The sequence below is a fragment of the Alligator mississippiensis genome, chromosome 5, assembly GCF_030867095.1.
Source record: "Alligator mississippiensis isolate rAllMis1 chromosome 5, rAllMis1, whole genome shotgun sequence".
In the NCBI taxonomy this organism is placed as follows: Eukaryota; Metazoa; Chordata; order Crocodylia; family Alligatoridae; genus Alligator; species Alligator mississippiensis.
In genome coordinates, this window is record NC_081828.1 from 83,245,509 (window position 1) to 83,261,978 (window position 16,470).

Here is a 16,470-nt window from a genome sequence, read left to right on the forward strand (position 1 = left end):
GCATTTGGGGAAGCTGTAAGGAAACAGGTGACTAATGTAATACCCTGTCATCTACCACTGTGTCACTGGGCACCAAAATGAACCCAAGGTGTGACTCAGTGAAGCCTGAATGATATTCCAGTGACCAGGAAATCAGTGGGATATGAGGTTATTATAATACCTTTTTCCAGGGCAGGGACAGATCCAGAGGGGGTGAAGTGGTGTGGTCTTACCCTCCTATTACACCACATCACAGGAACAGCAGCCAGGGACTTTCTCAAGTCCCTAAAACAAGTAAGAAAAAAAACAACCCTCCACCTCTTTTCCCCTCCATGCTCAGTAGCGCATCCCTTTTCCTCCCACTCCTCTACTTGCTGCTGTCCCTGGCTGACCAAGAGGCAGGGGAACCTCCAGAGCTGCTTCTGTCCCACTCCAGCTGGGCTAAGCAGGGATCCAGACTCAGCTGGGGACAATGGCAGTAACAGGTGGGTTTCACCTCCCTGTTTGGTGCCTGAGCTGTTCCCTGCCAGCCTGGAAGCAGGCACGGGAAGGGGAACCTGCCTGCTGCCTCTGCTGCTGGCTGAGCCTGGAGCCCCATGCAGCTCAGCTGGAGTGGAGAAGGAGAAGTTCTAGAGTTCCCCCTGTTTTTGGGGTCAGCTGGAATCAGCAACAGTCAGGGGCAGGGGAGAGGGGGGAAATTGGAGGGAAGGGGATGCGCCATGTACTGCCAAGCATGGAGGGGAAGGGACAGGGTGCTGAAGAAGTGGGAGTGGGATTTCTACCTGATTCAGGGACTTAAAAAAAAAAAATCTTGCTGCAGCTCTTGCTGCATGGTTGCTTGTCCCCATGGGGTTGGGGGGAGGCTAGGAGCAGGGGGTATATCTATTCCTGCAGAACTGGTCAGTGATCCCACACCGCCTTTACAAATTCCTGGATCATCCTATGTCCCAAGGGTGTACCCACCGCACTGGGGGCTGAGAGGGATGGTCATGGCATAGCAGTATGCCACCTAGCTAGCTAAGGCAACCTTACTCTGACAGAGTGGCATTAGAAAATGCCACTTGGCAGAGGAGGATGGCAGCCCTTAACCAGTGTATTTCTTGGCAAGGGACTATCTCAGATGACAAATGAAAAAGCATTTTCACATTGGCTATAAATAAAAGGTTATCACTCATGCAAGATATGCCACCTGCAGACAGCTAGATAAACCCTGCTCGCCCAGAGAACAGGACTGAACACCTGGGGTCCTTGACCACTGGCCTTTAACACTCAGCTGGTAGTGGCTGTAAAGCCCCATAGACTCTACAGATCAGCCACTAGAGGGAAAAACTGCATTGTTCCTCACTTCCACAGAGCCAGTGTAGCAGTCTGATTTACCTACTCCCCTTTTATCATCCTTACTCTTCCCTCAGCCTGCAATACACATTCAAGAACAAACAGAGTAAAATCAAACACTGGGGAACTTTACTTACCTGCACCCTGCTTTAGGAGCTCAGCTGCTGAGTTTGCTGCAGTCTGTGGAGAAGTTTCTGCTATCTCCTCCAATGGGTCTGTAAATAGAAACCACCATACACATTGATTTCTCCATCCAAACTACAGTACCAATCTGAATGGTCAACAAAAAGTCTCATTCTTGAAATTATGACCTCATATGCTGGATAATCCTTGGCCAGAAACAGTAAGTAATTTTCTAACTGCAACGGAGCAGAGTAAAGGGCAGGAAGCCCTTACATTCTGAAATGCAGAGGGAGGGAAAGGTGGGGAGAAGGAGGAAATTGGAGGCTGAGCCCCTGACCTAGGCTCAATCCAGGAGCCAGTCATGGGCCAACCATGGGAGGGTTTTGGTGCCAGTTTTTAAAGTGCCCACACACATGCTCCTACAGCATGCATGCTCCCGCCTGAGGAATATTCTTTTTCAGTGTGTCGCTGACAAGAAATCCTCTAAGATGGCCAAATATATTTCAGTGCTGGACTGTGCAAGACAGTATCCCGCAGGGACCTTACATGCAGACAGAGGCAGACTCTTCTGTACCTCCTGCAATGTAACTCTGGATGGATCCAGGAAAACCAGCAAAGAATGGCACTTGGGAGTCCAAGACACGTGTGAAGAGGGAGGATGCTGCAGAGGCTGAAGGTTAGAGCATGAAGCAAGTGACCATGTCCTCCCTGTTTAAAAGGACCACAGAAAGCAGCTTGGCAAGGTGAGAGGCAGCATTTTCCCTTGTGGAGGCTTTCACAGCGGTGAACATCCCGCTGGAGAAACTTGATCATCCAAAATTAAGGGACTACTTGAACCAAAATATGCCAAATGCCAGCAATTTTCTGCATGTCAACAAGCTTTACCAAGACTATTTCCCTACAGTGGTTGCTTCACATGTACAATCCATGAAGGCTACCTTGGCAGAGTATAGTTTCTTCTCCATTGTAGCTGATGAAGCTGACCCTCAGGATAAACATGTGCTGCACATTTTGTCTGTACTGGGGAGCTGGACCAACCAGGACCTGCTTGTGTTTCAAAGTGAACTGGTCCACCTCACATTTTTTTATTTTTCTATTGTGTCCCAAGCCATTGTGAAGGTAATTGTCAACTATAGTGTAGACTTTAACAAGATTTCAGCATTCCTGTCTGACAATGATATGTACAAGACTCTGTATATGTGCAAGACTCTCTGATGTGCTCCAGTGAATGCTTCCCGATGCTGTTCATGTCATCTGCAATGCGCATGTTCTGTTCTAGTAAGTGATAGCTAGTGCATGCAGATCCCCAGTGTGGATAGCCTGGTGTCTTCTTTCAAGAAGCCTTCAAGCACTGTCCAAGTCATAAGGTCTGGTACAGAGAATCCATTGCCAGTCAAAGTGGGGACTCATATAGCACTGTGACACTGCCACCAGAGCCTGTGCTCACATGGTAGAACTCATGGTTCAATGTAGTCCGTTACCACGCTAAGCATATACAGCACTACCAGCAGTTTGTGAGTGAGGAGCTGGAAATCACACCCAGCACACAGTGGATGCACAAGCTTTCCTATCTGTTAGGGTGAGGCGACATGAAGATAAGGTTATATTAAGGAGATTCTAGCATGAACTGTTTAGCTCAAGTTTAAGTGGGTGTTGCGCAGCTTTTCTTGCCATTAGAATGGGTCATACCAGCTCATATAACTGAGAGTCATTTGCTTTTTAGTATCTTTTAGGGCTTTAGAGGGAAGCTACATTCCCTTCCAGTTTATGAAGCCCATTTTAAAGGACCTCAATTACTCTTAACCCTGGATCACATGGCTGGCTGCTAAGGTTTGTCAGTAAATTACTACTGAACAGTCAAAAGCTTGTGCTTCACTAATTGGTTGTTTCTGGTGAGGATTGGCACTATCAAAATGTTCCTTAATGGGTCATATAGAAACATTTAGCAGTCTGCAAGAGGTCCACAAGAGGCACTTTGGAATCTCTTCCTTTTAAGTGTTCAACAGAACACCACAAGAATGTTTAATATTTCAACAATGCCTCTGCTACCAATTGCATCTGGGAGAATAAACACGCAATTATGAATTACGGGGCAAGAACTATATAGAAGAATATTGTTGATGTCTTAAAGTGGGCTATGCATCACCACAGTCCAAAATAACCTCACTTAACATGTGCTCTTAATAATAATTTCTTTTGCAACATTTGGACCCCAGAAAGGCTGCTGCTTTTTCCCTCAACTTCACATTATGGGCAACTTTCCCACATCTCTTTCTTAGACGATTTGTGGTTGAACCTAGCCATACTCGGGTGTGTGAGGTTAAGCCGGTGAAATATATATATTTAATAATACTGGATTGCAGTGCTAATTGCCATGAGTCATGAATGACTATTACTGGAATATCACAGTCCTAGTGTGTTCTCATCTCTAGCTTATTTGAGAGCCTCTAGCAACAGTGAAACCACTTTTATAAAAGAAATGTCCTCTCTTGTACATTCTTGTCAGAAGTAAAGTTTTGAACATATTTACCTGCCTAAAGATGTATTTAGTTTGAAACAGAACCCTGGATTATACATAGTTATTTTGTATTTTAGCAAGCTTACCTCTGTCTGGGATGAGCAGTTTGCAGGGCAATGCCAGAGGAGTAATGGAATGTTGATACACCAAAGCTGTCAAACTCCCTGTGGTTAAAAGAGCAACAAGACATGCAAGATTGGCTTCAGTGAACAAAAAGAATGTTTAAGAGTTACGTTGCTTTCAGATATTTTATGGGCTAAAAAAATGTCTTTTAAAAATATTTTCTTGGTGCCTAATCCATTTTTACAACTGCCATTTTTGGTCATTTTTAACAGATCCATTTCTGCGTCACTGTACATGCCTGATTCCATTTACATTAACTGGCATTACAACTGCAAACCTCGCTATACTATTTGACTAAGTTTTAGTTGAAATGGAAAGATGGCAATCACAATAGTAACTAGAGAGAAGCAGGATTTGTTTGGTAACATCTTTTATTGTGGTGGGGCCAACCATTTTGGTAGGTGTGCCACAGATTAGCCCTGCACCCATCCTGAATGCCACTCCAGTTCTTTTCCTCTGCCTGATATGCTGCTCTGCATTTTGTTTCCTGCCCTACCCTGCTGCATGACACACACAGATACTACCCATGCCACAGGTTGGCCGCTCCTGTTTTATTGGACTAACTATAATAGGTTAGAGATAGGTGTCAAATACAAAATGCCCTAATAATATACATATATTAGTGCATTTCATCTAGGTTTAACATAGATAGTCAAAAAGCCCGAGGCTGAATTGATTTAATTGTCACAAGTTTCTCTAAACTGCATAGATTGAACCAATAATACAGTGAACTGATGTTCAGTTTTGAAACTGGAAAGGCAGCCAGATTCCTGCAGTGGCCTGTACCAGAAGCTGGGGGGGAGGGTGCTAGAGAATGCCTCCCAGCCTGCTGGCCACTACTGAGGGCACCCAAATGCAGCCCAGTGAGACTCATCTTTGATTTGCTGCCCAACACATGCCCCCCAAACATATTGCTCCTCCCCAGTCTGGGGCTGGCTGGATCCCTGTGCCTCAGTAGGGATTCCTGGCCCTTGGCAAGGTCCCCCAAGCCCTGCCTCTGGTGCAGAGCAGGGACTCCCCCTTCCCACCCCTCAGTATGACCCCGAATAGGCTTGGCCCTGACCCCACAGGTGGGGGACAGGGGGGAGAGTAAGTCCCTCCAGCCCAGGGCTGGCGGGGCCCCCAGCCTCGGTGGAGGGTTCCCAACCCCAGGCAGGGATATGTCCCCCTCCTTCCCCCACAGTCCCTCTGAGGCAAGGGCAGCTGGTGGGGGGGTGGGGCTACGTCACTTTTAGTCCAGCTCAGGAGTTGGGTGGCAGGGGGCTGATATGAACCACGGAGGGTGCTTTCCCTCCCCTTATGCTGTGCAGATCCAGCCTAGTGGGGCCTGGGGTCCCTTCCCCTTCCCCCTATCCCGCTGTTTTGATGGGCACAGGCAGAGCCTAGGGAACAAAAGCTTTACTGCCTCAAATCTTTGACCGGGGGGGGGGGGGGGGTACTGCTCTGCTGGAGCAGACAGCACAGACCAGGGCTGCAAGGCATCATGGGATGCTAGGGGACTGCCAGTTAACTTGAATCAGTAGGGGATCTGGGACAGAAGTTCCATAAACTGGTTTGACCTAAATCAGTTAAGTCTGATACTATATCCATCCTGTTTATTTTAAATTGGCTTTAGCTATTTTGACAGTGGTTTATGTACACTGAACTTCTGTTACAGGTTTAAACTGGTTTCTGGTCACTTAAAACTGGTTTGTGTGTAACTTCCATCTCTGGCCCTAAAGACCATAATGCATTTTACAAATATTAATTTGCCCATGCTTGAAATTTTGAGAGGCAGATGAGAGCAGTTGGTTAACTAACTTGCCTGATGCCACACTGAAGCAGTGAAAGAGCCAGGAAAATGCATTCAATCATTTTGTGTTCTTAGTAGTGTAAAAAAACAGCTAGAGGAAATCTTCACTTCTAATGGCATGGTGTCTCCAGTTAAATCATTTCTCCTCTTAATGAATGCCCTAAACCTTAGTTTGCTTCAACTGTGCATTAGGGCTCAGATTTTCAAAGCCACCTGCAGTATTGCACCCTTTGCTCCCATTAAAGTAAGTAGATCTTAGTCAATCTTATGCTGTCATTACATTCTGTATTGTGGGGAACAACCTAAATGAACATGCAGCATTGGTCAGTCTATTACTGCAGGAAGACATCAGTCTTTAATTTTAGATACTCAAAATATTAACAGATATTCCAATCAAACCTGAGTTCTGTATCAAAAAACTCGTTTTGTTTAGATTATCAAAAACTTTTAAAATAGAGCCATTCCTTCAATTGCTGAGGACCCGCATTTGTTACTGCTGTGAGGGTGCTTGACCATTTGTAGATCTCGACTCAATTGGGTCCCTTGCAGCTATAAAAAGTTCCTTTGTAGAAGGTGAGGGATGGGGCAGGAAGAAATGGCTGTATAGAAAAAGAAAACAGTCAGAGGTGAACCTGGAGATGGGCAGGAGGGTCACTGTGAAGTCCTCCCACTGTAGTGAGAAGGTTAATCTCTGCTGTTGCTATGTAGACACTTCACAGGAAGGGAAGAGTTCTCAAGCCCTAAAGAATCTGTCTAATGTTTGGTCTGGCTACTTGGACTGGTTGCTGTACAGATGGTGTGTATCTCTCAAGTTAAGATGGGGCAAAAATTGGGAGCAAGTTCTCCAGCACACCAGCATGCAACAGCACAGGCCCACAGGTTAGATAGCTGTGCAATCTGAAAAGCAAAGTTCTCTGATAATCTTTAATCCTTGAACAGTGCAGAATATATGAAGGGAATGCTGCTTCTATTAGGCATACAGAAGACACGCAACACACCCACAGCATTTACTAAATCAGATGATTGCTAGAGAGGAGCCTGGGAGCTCAGCTCTTCGTCACAGATTTCCTATGCACTCTTTGGCAAGTCATCTAAGTGGCCTGAGAAGCCAAGGCCCAGATTCAGCCTTTAAAACATGCAAGTGGCATCTATGCAGGTTTTAGGTGTCTAAGACACTAAATACAATGTGTATAAACCATGCATATATTCCTGTTTCCTTAGACAGAGAAAAAGCAGGCTGGCCAACTGCAGCTGAAGGCAGTGAAGGGGCAGGCCACCCACCTTTTTTCCAGCAGCCTGAGTTCCGGGCCCAACTCTCAACCTCTTGTCCAGGGCAGGTGGTTGCTCTCGTAGAAGACAAGGGGGGCTGGGTTTTGGCCCCTGCTCCCAATGCTCTCTATGCATTTTGTATTAAACAATTACTAGATAAAATGAGTGGAGTCTGCTGCCTCCTCCTCTCTTTACGCTAAAGTGAAAGCTGCTGTCTGTCCATCAGATGTAAGTTAGGTAGCCATCACTCTTCTGAATGAGCTGTATCGGTACTAGATAGAAGTGGCTGGAGAGAACAGGACAGCTACTTGCCAGTTTCTCTCCCCCTCAGGCACAACACAGCCTTTTTGGGCTGGTGGTGACAAAAGCTACAGGAACTTATTAAAAATCAAAAAGAAGAAAATGAAGACATCAGGACTCTATGTACGAGAATATATAGAATAAAAGTGTAACAGTGGCTCTGATACTATGGTAATGTCCATACACATGCTTTAGACAAGGCCATACACATGCTTCACTCAGAGGTAAAACTGAACCAAAATCTCAGCTTCAAAATACTTTTCAACCCAAATGTTCACACATTTCACTCCAGTTTTGGTTTGGGACATCTTTGCTTGTGACATAACCTGTACTTTTTATACATACTCCTTCTAGAAAGAGCAGTCCAACAGAGATGATGTATTTTATTACAATGGTCCAGCTTGCTTGGATTCTACCACAATACAACTTTTTCTGTGGCTATGTCTACTCTGACGTCACTGTAAACAAGCTGGCTCAGGTACTGCTACCAGTCCAGCCAAACAAAAAAAGCCAAAACCATAACTAGGACATAACTAGGTGGTTAGCCTACTGAGCTTGGTGTAACACCCAAGCTAGAGAGCTTAAAACCATGCAGACATACCTACAAATCTGTATAGAAGATCATTTGTATGATGTTTATATATTTCTATTTAATATATATTACATATATGTTTACATACATACATAGCATGGAGTTTAACACAAACCATTGAGGTTCTGTTTTCTGTTATTTAGCCTGGCCTGTGTCTGATTCTTTCATAGATCTGAAGAAGGAAGTTTGTCGAAGTTCTCTCCCAATTATACATTTGGTTTAATAAAAGATATCACAAATGAACAAAAAAACAACTCCTTACCTCTTATGCACTTCCTGGACCATCATAACTATTGCAACACTCTAGCCCTACTACATTTATATGTGGGGATCTACCCAAATCACAATTGCATGAATTTTGCAAAATTGTGTGATCTCTGTGAAATCCAGGGGAGGGGGAGGGAAAAAGGCCTTAATAAAAATGAAATCTTCCTAGACTTCCTAGACTCCTGAAATCTTCCTGGAGGGAAGGGGGGCTGCCAGCACAAAGGCCATTGCCTCTGCCCCTCGCTGCTGATTGCTGATTAGGTGAGAGGGCTGCCTGTCATATGGCTCCACCCCTCTGCCAATCAGTGGCTGGTGCTGCAATCTGCCCATGAAATTGGTTGGCTGCCTCGTTAGACCCCTATTTATACGACAGCATTAGAATAGGTTCCACACAGGAACCATCTCTCAAGTCGGAGAATGTTTCCCTCTTATTACATTCCACCTAACACTATAAAATAGTCTTGGTTTATTTAAAATACCCTAATTTTGTACATCTTGAGATGTACATTACTTACCAAAATATGGCTCATTTGGGCATCCTTTCAATCGTACTCCCTTATGGGTGCACTCAATCAGAAAATGCCTTACGAGTTCATTTGACAAATCCCCAACTGTGGGAAAAACAAAACAAAACACGTGGAGTCAATGAATAAGAGATGGACTCACAAAACAAGGGGTTCTTTATGATGGTGGTTTCCTTAAGACAAATTAATTCTTTATAGAAAGCAAGCAAACAGTCTACTAGTTGTGCCACCTCTGTGTTATAATCTACAGTGAAAAGGACACTCTGTAGCACATGCGAGTGTACTCTACAGGTTTTGCAGATTGGAAGCAATCAGTACCCAGATGAGTACCTTTGTTCAATACATTTAGGACATGCCCCAGTCATTCTATACTAACTGGAAGGTCAGAGAAAACAGATGGTTTGTTTCTTACCTCCTGAGAGCAAAGGAGGAAATGGATGGGGCTGAAGAGTAAATCAAAGCAAACTGCAATAGTAGCTAAGAAGAGAAATGGCAAAATAAAAAGGTCAGTGAGAATAACTGGTGCCTGATACAGCAAGAGGATAAAATAAAGGAAAATAGGTCTGTATTTAGATTAAAGCAGCAAAACAAAAGATTTAGGTACACAAATACGGTGCTACCAACTCTCTCAATTTTACTGTGAATCTCACAATACTTGATATTCTACCTGAAGTTCCAGGTCCTGGAGAGGCAATTATAGAAGTATCTTAGTTTTCTAGAGCTAGTTTAGATTTTAAAAAGAAGTTTCGATTCCTCACGGTTGCAGAGAAGTTCTTGAAACCATAACTCAAGTATAAATGTAAAGATTCAAATTGGAGGATGTAAATCCCACACCCAACAATTATTTACCACTGTTAACCATCTCATGTATTTTAAGCTATTTTTGAAGGCCCGATTCATGGTGGTTTAGCACTTGGCATTAAGAACACTGACTACAGGAATTTGGAGAAACTTTGTGCAATGAAAGGATCATTCTCTGGCAATGGGTCAAAGTCTGATCCCCCCAACAACCGAGGGGATCAAACTTGAACAAAAGAATTACAAACATCCTTTTGTCTCCAGTCTTATCAGTCACAGACTAGAAGGCACATGACATCCGGAAACCACATTCCTCTGGGGATGTTCAAGTCAGCATAAATGAACACAATAATTTGTATAGCAAGAACTGTAATACTAGCAAAAATTGGCAAGCAAAAGCTTGCTCTCAAAGATGACCAGAGAAAATCTGGATGCCTCACAATTCCACAATGCCATAAGGAAAGAACGCAGTGGCACGGTGGGAAGAGTTTATTTTCCTCTGGCATGAGGAAATAGGATAGATAAGTCATAGCAAATAGTAAAGAAGTATCAACAATGTCTGCAATGTCCTGGTGCCTACAGCTTGGTCTTCCCAGTTAAGAGCAAGAAATAGACTCAGTAGTTGCATATATAGCCCCCAAAAAGAATTCTGTTCAGAGTACCACTGTAATCATAAACGTGTGGGATGGGACTAAGAAGAGTATATTATTATATAACTCTCATCTGGAATCCTGCATGCAGTTCTGGTCACATCAAGAAGGGTACTGGAGAATGAGAGGGGTTCAGAGAAAGGAATGGACAAGAACCTGAGAAAACTCATAGCGAGAAATTGAAAAGACTGATGTTATCTTTAGTAACAAGAGAAAGAAAAGGGAGCATGTGACAAAAAGACAAAATAGTGAATGTTACAAGGAAAAGGCACCAGGAACTTTTGTTATCTCTATCTTGTAAGGCAAGATTAAAAGGATATTGAATGAAAACAGAAAGTAACAAATGTAAAACCCCTAAAAGCAGATCATTAAGACTGCGGAACTCAGTGCCACAGGAAGAGGTTGAGAACTTAAATTCAAATACACACATTAAAAATATCCAGAGGTATCATATTTAATGGCATATGACATAAAAAGGGATATTAATACTCAAGATTCAGGGCACTTGCTGATTTCTAATCATTAGTGGTCAGGGAGAGACCGAATGTAGAAGCATATTAGCCCATTGGCTTTTGATGGCACAAACTTGCCCATAAGGTTTTGAAAGAGAGTAGCAGCAGCAGGAAAGACAGCCTGTTTGCTTTACACTAATCACATTCATAATCCAAAGTACTGCACAGGCACCAAACTTCTGAGTCTCCATGTATGGACAAACGTGTTTGGTATGTTCTTTTCACTTTTCCCTCTCAGGAGTGACAGATAGGGCAAGAATGTCAAATTCATCTGGCCCTACAGGTTGGATGAGGGTCCCTGGGCTGGTCTATGGGATGGACTGCGATCAACCCCTTGTGCAGAGACCATGGTGCTAAGTCCAGACCACATGTTATATACAGCGTGCACCCACTCCAGGGCTTCCTGTGCATGCAGCGTGTGGTGTCTGCATGGAGTTAGACCCAGCACCACAGTCAGCACAGGGGGCCAGTCCAGGGCGCTACACGCAGCCCATGGCCTAGATGCCCTGTGCAGCGCTGGGTCCAGCCTGTGCATTGCAGGCAGTGCACACACCATGCCAGCCCTATGAATCTCATGCACAGCGAGCACTGGGACAAGCTGCATGCAGTACACAGGGATGGACTGGCTGGCATGCAGCACAGGGGGACCAGCCTGGGGCATATGCTGCATGTGGCACCCTGCTGGACTGGCCCTGCATGCTGGCTCCAGTACAGCTAGATCTGGACTGGGCCCAGGGCCAGTGCCCAGGGCTGGTCTAATGGGGCACTACATGCAGCGCGCAACCCAGACCAACCCCCTGTGCTGCATGCAGCATGTGGGGTCAGGGCCAGAGATGCACAGGCAGGATCATATGGTTCCATGGGCTGGGCATATGTTTGATGCCTTGGTGCTAAGGCATGGTTATCCGGGGCAGTAGGTTTGCCATACTGCTTCTTGTTTCTGATATATGGTTATCTTGGAACAAATTCCTGGGGCCAAAAAAGATCCATTGTTGAGCATGAGGGTATGCAGCACCACACTAAGCCCAATATATAAAAAACAGCCTTCTGATAAATAGGGAGGGGTTCAGATGGTGATCTGGTGCTGGATTTCCATGTAGACAACATTACACAGTACATGGACATCCAAAATGTGTGTAGAATTGGCAATTGGTGCAATAAACTATCACACAGTACAGAAATGTCCTATACTTCCACTGGGAAACATTTTTATAATATTCTAAATAATTCAAAGAGAGACTGACTGGCTCTGAACTGAGCTTATTGTTCTTTCCATTATGGGAAGAGAGGGTGACTTCTCTGTGTAATGTGTATTAATTAAAAGTGCTCCTCTGCTCTTTATGGGAATCACACAGTACCTTTCTTGTTCAACTGCAGCACTGAAGGAGGGGGTGTAGCAACTTTCATTGCAAGGCCATAGGCTCCCCGGAATGAGTGGCTGTCTCGAACAATGAATGACCCAGGTTCCTTGTCCTTAAGAACAGCAATGGCTGCAAGGATTCAGGGAGAAAAATGTTTTCATTCAGGGTAATAAACACACATGTACTGCTTCAAATCCTCTTTGAAAGGGCTAGTAAAGCATGCGAGGCTGTTCTTCCTCCCCGCACCCCAACCTTGGAACAGAGCCAGAACCCTGGCTATTTTGGTATTTATGACAATGCACCTGCATGACCTGACTGGATTCCTCGTTCAAACTGGACAGTATCTTACTCCAAGCACAGCCCAGAGGCTTCACAAATATCTGGTCTGCAGTGCTGTATATATTTAAAGCACTGTCCAAATATTAATTAACTAATCCTAATAATATTCCAGTGAGATGGGAAGTAGTAAGGAACAGGCAAAACTGAAAAAAAAATCTTTGGATCTGATGGGGGTTTGGGATCCAGGACTGAACTTCCAGTTTTCAGAGACTATGCTAGATAGAGTCTCAGGCTGCCAATGACTGAAGCCGTGATATGAGCTTTTGGTTTTGGTCCATGTTGGAATGTTTCCATTACCATAATTTCTCAAAATTGCAAAGGTCTGACAGGAAAATACGGCTTAAGAAACATTTTTTTCCTGCCTTTGAGGGACCAGATTAGAACTCAGCCAGCAGGGGTATGTTGGCAACTGTGGTTCCTGGCCTGATAATGAAAATGTGCCCCATTCCGCATCGTCAGAAGAAAGCCAGCACTTTCCTTCTAAATTGTTCTGTCCCAGCAGACGTGCTTTCAGACAAAGAGGAAAATCTGGTTCCTGATGATACTGTGTCTGCTTGTTAAAAAAGTAGCAGGGAATATGGCCACAAAAGTCAGTCTAGCGAGACAACATTGCTTTCTCCTCCTACACAGTTCTGACACTGGGAGAATACTTGTCGTTATTCATCAACAAGTGCTGGAAGAAAGTTACTGTCTTCCTTTGATCTCATTTATGCAAGCAGGGAGATACAGGTAGATGGGTACTTGCTTTTGGAGAGTCTAAGCACTGGAATTCTTTTCCTCTTTGTTCTGTGACCTCTGCTTGGAGGATATGAGCTGGATTATGCACAGTGGGAGGGACTGACAGAGGAACTGCTGCTTGCCTTTGCATCAGATTGCAAAGAAACCCACTCCCAGGTAGCCAAGGTCTTAATCCTTCTGGCAATAACTTTGTTGTACTGTTGCAGTGTCATATAGGAGAGTGCTCAGTGGCCTGGTTCTGAATAAGTTTTTGGAGTATTTCTTTCTTTTTTTATTTTTTTTTTACTTTATGAATAAATGTTATCCAGCCATAAACATTTCTGATCTTCAGCAATCCTACAAGAAATCCCAGCACTCCTGGATGAGGCTAATGTGGTGAATATGTAAAAAAAAAAAAATGGAATTCAGGAGGCTGTTTGCATAATCTTTCTAACTTTGCATTAGATCAGAGTTTCCATCTGTCATAGAATTGTTCCTTCAGGCAAAAATCCACACTCACTTTCCTTAACATTTTTCCTTATAAAATGAGAAAAAAGTAATGATATTAGGTGGGGGAAAAAAGTGAATACTGAAGTGTTGTGAAAATAACACCCTGTTAGTTTTATGTGTGTTCTTGTGATGTCACCTCATTACTAGGCACAGCAAGTCAAGAATTGTCCTTTGGACACTTAAACACTCAGTATTCTATTGCATGTGTAGGCAAAATAGTGGATCTGGCCTGCAGCAGACTCCATTACCCAGCAGCCCCTGCCCACATCACTGAAGCTGGTTTCCATGGAGACCCTGCAGCAGAGCCAGGTAGGGCCAGGGTTTCCATGCAGACTGGCCCCAGCAGCACTGGCAGGGTATGCAGCTGGGAGGGGAGCTGCTCCGTGGCAGGGGCTGGGATCCTGCAGTGGTGATAGTGTGGTCTGAAGCTGGGGCAGAGCTGCAATCTGCTTCCGCCAAGGCCCTGCCCAGGGTGCGCAGGTAGTGGATCGCAGCTCAGCCCTGGCTTCAGACCACGCTGTCACTGCCACAAGGTCCTAGCTCTGGAGCGGCTCCTCACCCAGCTGTGCACCCTGCCAGCACTGACGGGGCCAGTCTCTATGTCACGGTGGCAGCAGTGCCGGGGTCTCCATGGAAACTGGCTGCAGTGACACAGGCAAGGACTGCTGGGAAAAACTCCATTCCCTATCCCTATTCCACATGCTGAGTTCAGTAAGACTACTAATGAATGTAGAGCCGAGATAACAAGCAGGTAGCTATTAAAAACAATCTTCAAGAGTTGCATATAGTGATAGCCGTATCTTGGCTGATCTACATAGGAGTTTATTCTTGATTCTGACAACAGCAACATTCTCTTTCATTAGTTATAAATGTAAGTATATTTAAAACATAGATGGGAAATTCCATGCTACTGTAGCACTTAAGAGAATCTAAGCAAATGGTAAGTAGCTTTTATGAGGTTGTTTTATGTCCCCTGTCCCCTCAGCTCTCCAAACCAAACCAAGGGGACCAAACTTGCCCTCAGAGCATGCCAGACTACAGACTCTGGATAACTTGGGCTAGAAAGTTACCTTCCACCTGGATCAATGGAGAATATTGCACTAGGGACGTGAATGGTTAAATGATTAATCATTTTACCAATCAGCTCAGTGATAACTGGTTATAGCTTACTAGTTATTGGTTATTGTTTACCCTGGGGCTGGGCACAGTCTGGGAGGGAAGGTAAGCCCTGCATTGTCCCAGCAAGAATGCATGCCAGTGGCTGCAGCGGGCTGGTAAAGACCCTTGCTAGCTACTGCCTGCCTCTCTCCTCCCCCCTCCCTCCTGCACTGTTGCAGTTGGCCTGGGGAAGCTGCCCACCGGTGGCTGCAGCCCCTTGCTGGCTGCTGCCCCCTCACCCCTAGGGTTTCTTGGGCTGTGCTGCCTGCCTGGTGGGGTTACTTTGGCCCCCGGCTCCCCATGCTGTTTGGGGTGGATGGCTGAAGCCCCTCCTCCATGGCAGGGTGGGGCTGGGCAAACATTGGCCTGGGAGGCTCTGCATCCCCCTCCCTGACTTTGCAGAGACATGGCCCAGCACTGCTGCACCCGTCCCTGTCGCTGCACTCAATCCATTAATTGTTTAACCTGTTGTAATGACAAATATTTATTTAATTGGTATTTACATCTCTATTATTGCACTTGCCTCTCTTGTCCATTCTCTACCATTCTCCAGGATAGCCTCCTTGCCACTGAAGGGAGGTGACTGAATGGATTGGCAGGGCCATGCCTAGATTGTACCATGCTTTTTCAGCTCTTGGCACAGACAGCTTTAAGATCTCTTTGGGTCATTTTAGAGGGGTTAAGAACCTGACCCAAGCTAAAACCATGACTCCTTGAGTCTTGTTTAATAAACCCGTAATCCTCTAAATTACACTGGCATAAGGGGCTTTAGTCCTCCTAGTGGTGAGACAAAAATTGTTTTTGTACTTTAATCTAAAGCATTTTAAGCATCAAGCACCAGAAATTTATAGAGAAGGCTCCTGAACAGGCCCTCTGCAACTGTATATCCCAAAGCACACATTACTTGGCTTACCTTGCTCTCTTGAAATATCTGGCTTGTACCAGAACTTGGATGTGTCTTGGACAAATTTTACAGTCACATGCTTATCAGTTGTACTGTCTGTAGAAAAAGAAAAAGGAAAAAAAATGTTTTTGCACCATAACTGCAAAGGGAATTTTTTGTTGTTGGTTCCCATGTCTCACAAGGAGATGCTGGTTAGTCTGACTGAGGTGGAAGAACAATGCAATGAGAGTTTGGGGAAGTTCTATACCAAAATGTACACAATATGATACTTTGGTTAATTCCACAAGTGTTATTAATGTTACCTTTCACTGGAGCTATAGATTCTGGACATTCACAGTTATACAGCTATATTAAATAAGGATCTTATCAGTGGCACCTGGTCAAATCTGCACATACCCTGGAGGGCAATAGCCACATTCCAACTACTTCTTGCCATAAGTCTAGCAAGGATGCCAGTAGGACAAGGGAAGTTATTATTCCCCTCTATATTCAGCACTGGTGAGGCCACATCTGGAGTATGATGCCATGACAAGAAATGTAAAACCTGCCAACACATCTCCACCCACCCCCAACAATTAGTACACCTCACAACAGAACCATCAGCATTCCTGGATCTTACAGCTGCACCTCCAGAAATGTAATATATCTCATCCAATGCACCAAATGCCCTGACAGAAAATACGTAGGAGAGACCAAACA

The 16,470-nt window shown here is 44.7% G+C and overlaps 1 protein-coding gene across 19 annotated transcripts in view; it reads right to left on the reverse strand.

Annotated features, from left to right (window-relative positions):
• TNS3 (tensin 3) overlaps positions 1-16,470 on the reverse strand; it is a 571,451-nt gene that overhangs the window by 13,246 nt on the left and 541,735 nt on the right. For all 19 annotated transcript variants that reach the window (XM_059728559.1, XM_059728554.1, XM_059728556.1 and 16 more), the window contains 5 exons: positions 15,781-15,867; positions 12,141-12,272; positions 8,814-8,909; positions 4,042-4,119; positions 1,452-1,529 (listed from right to left, as the gene is read on the reverse strand). In XM_059728559.1, the coding sequence (XP_059584542.1) occupies positions 1,452-1,529; positions 4,042-4,119; positions 8,814-8,909; positions 12,141-12,272; positions 15,781-15,867 (471 nt within the window). The remainder of the gene's footprint in view (positions 1-1,451; positions 1,530-4,041; positions 4,120-8,813; positions 8,910-12,140; positions 12,273-15,780; positions 15,868-16,470) is intronic.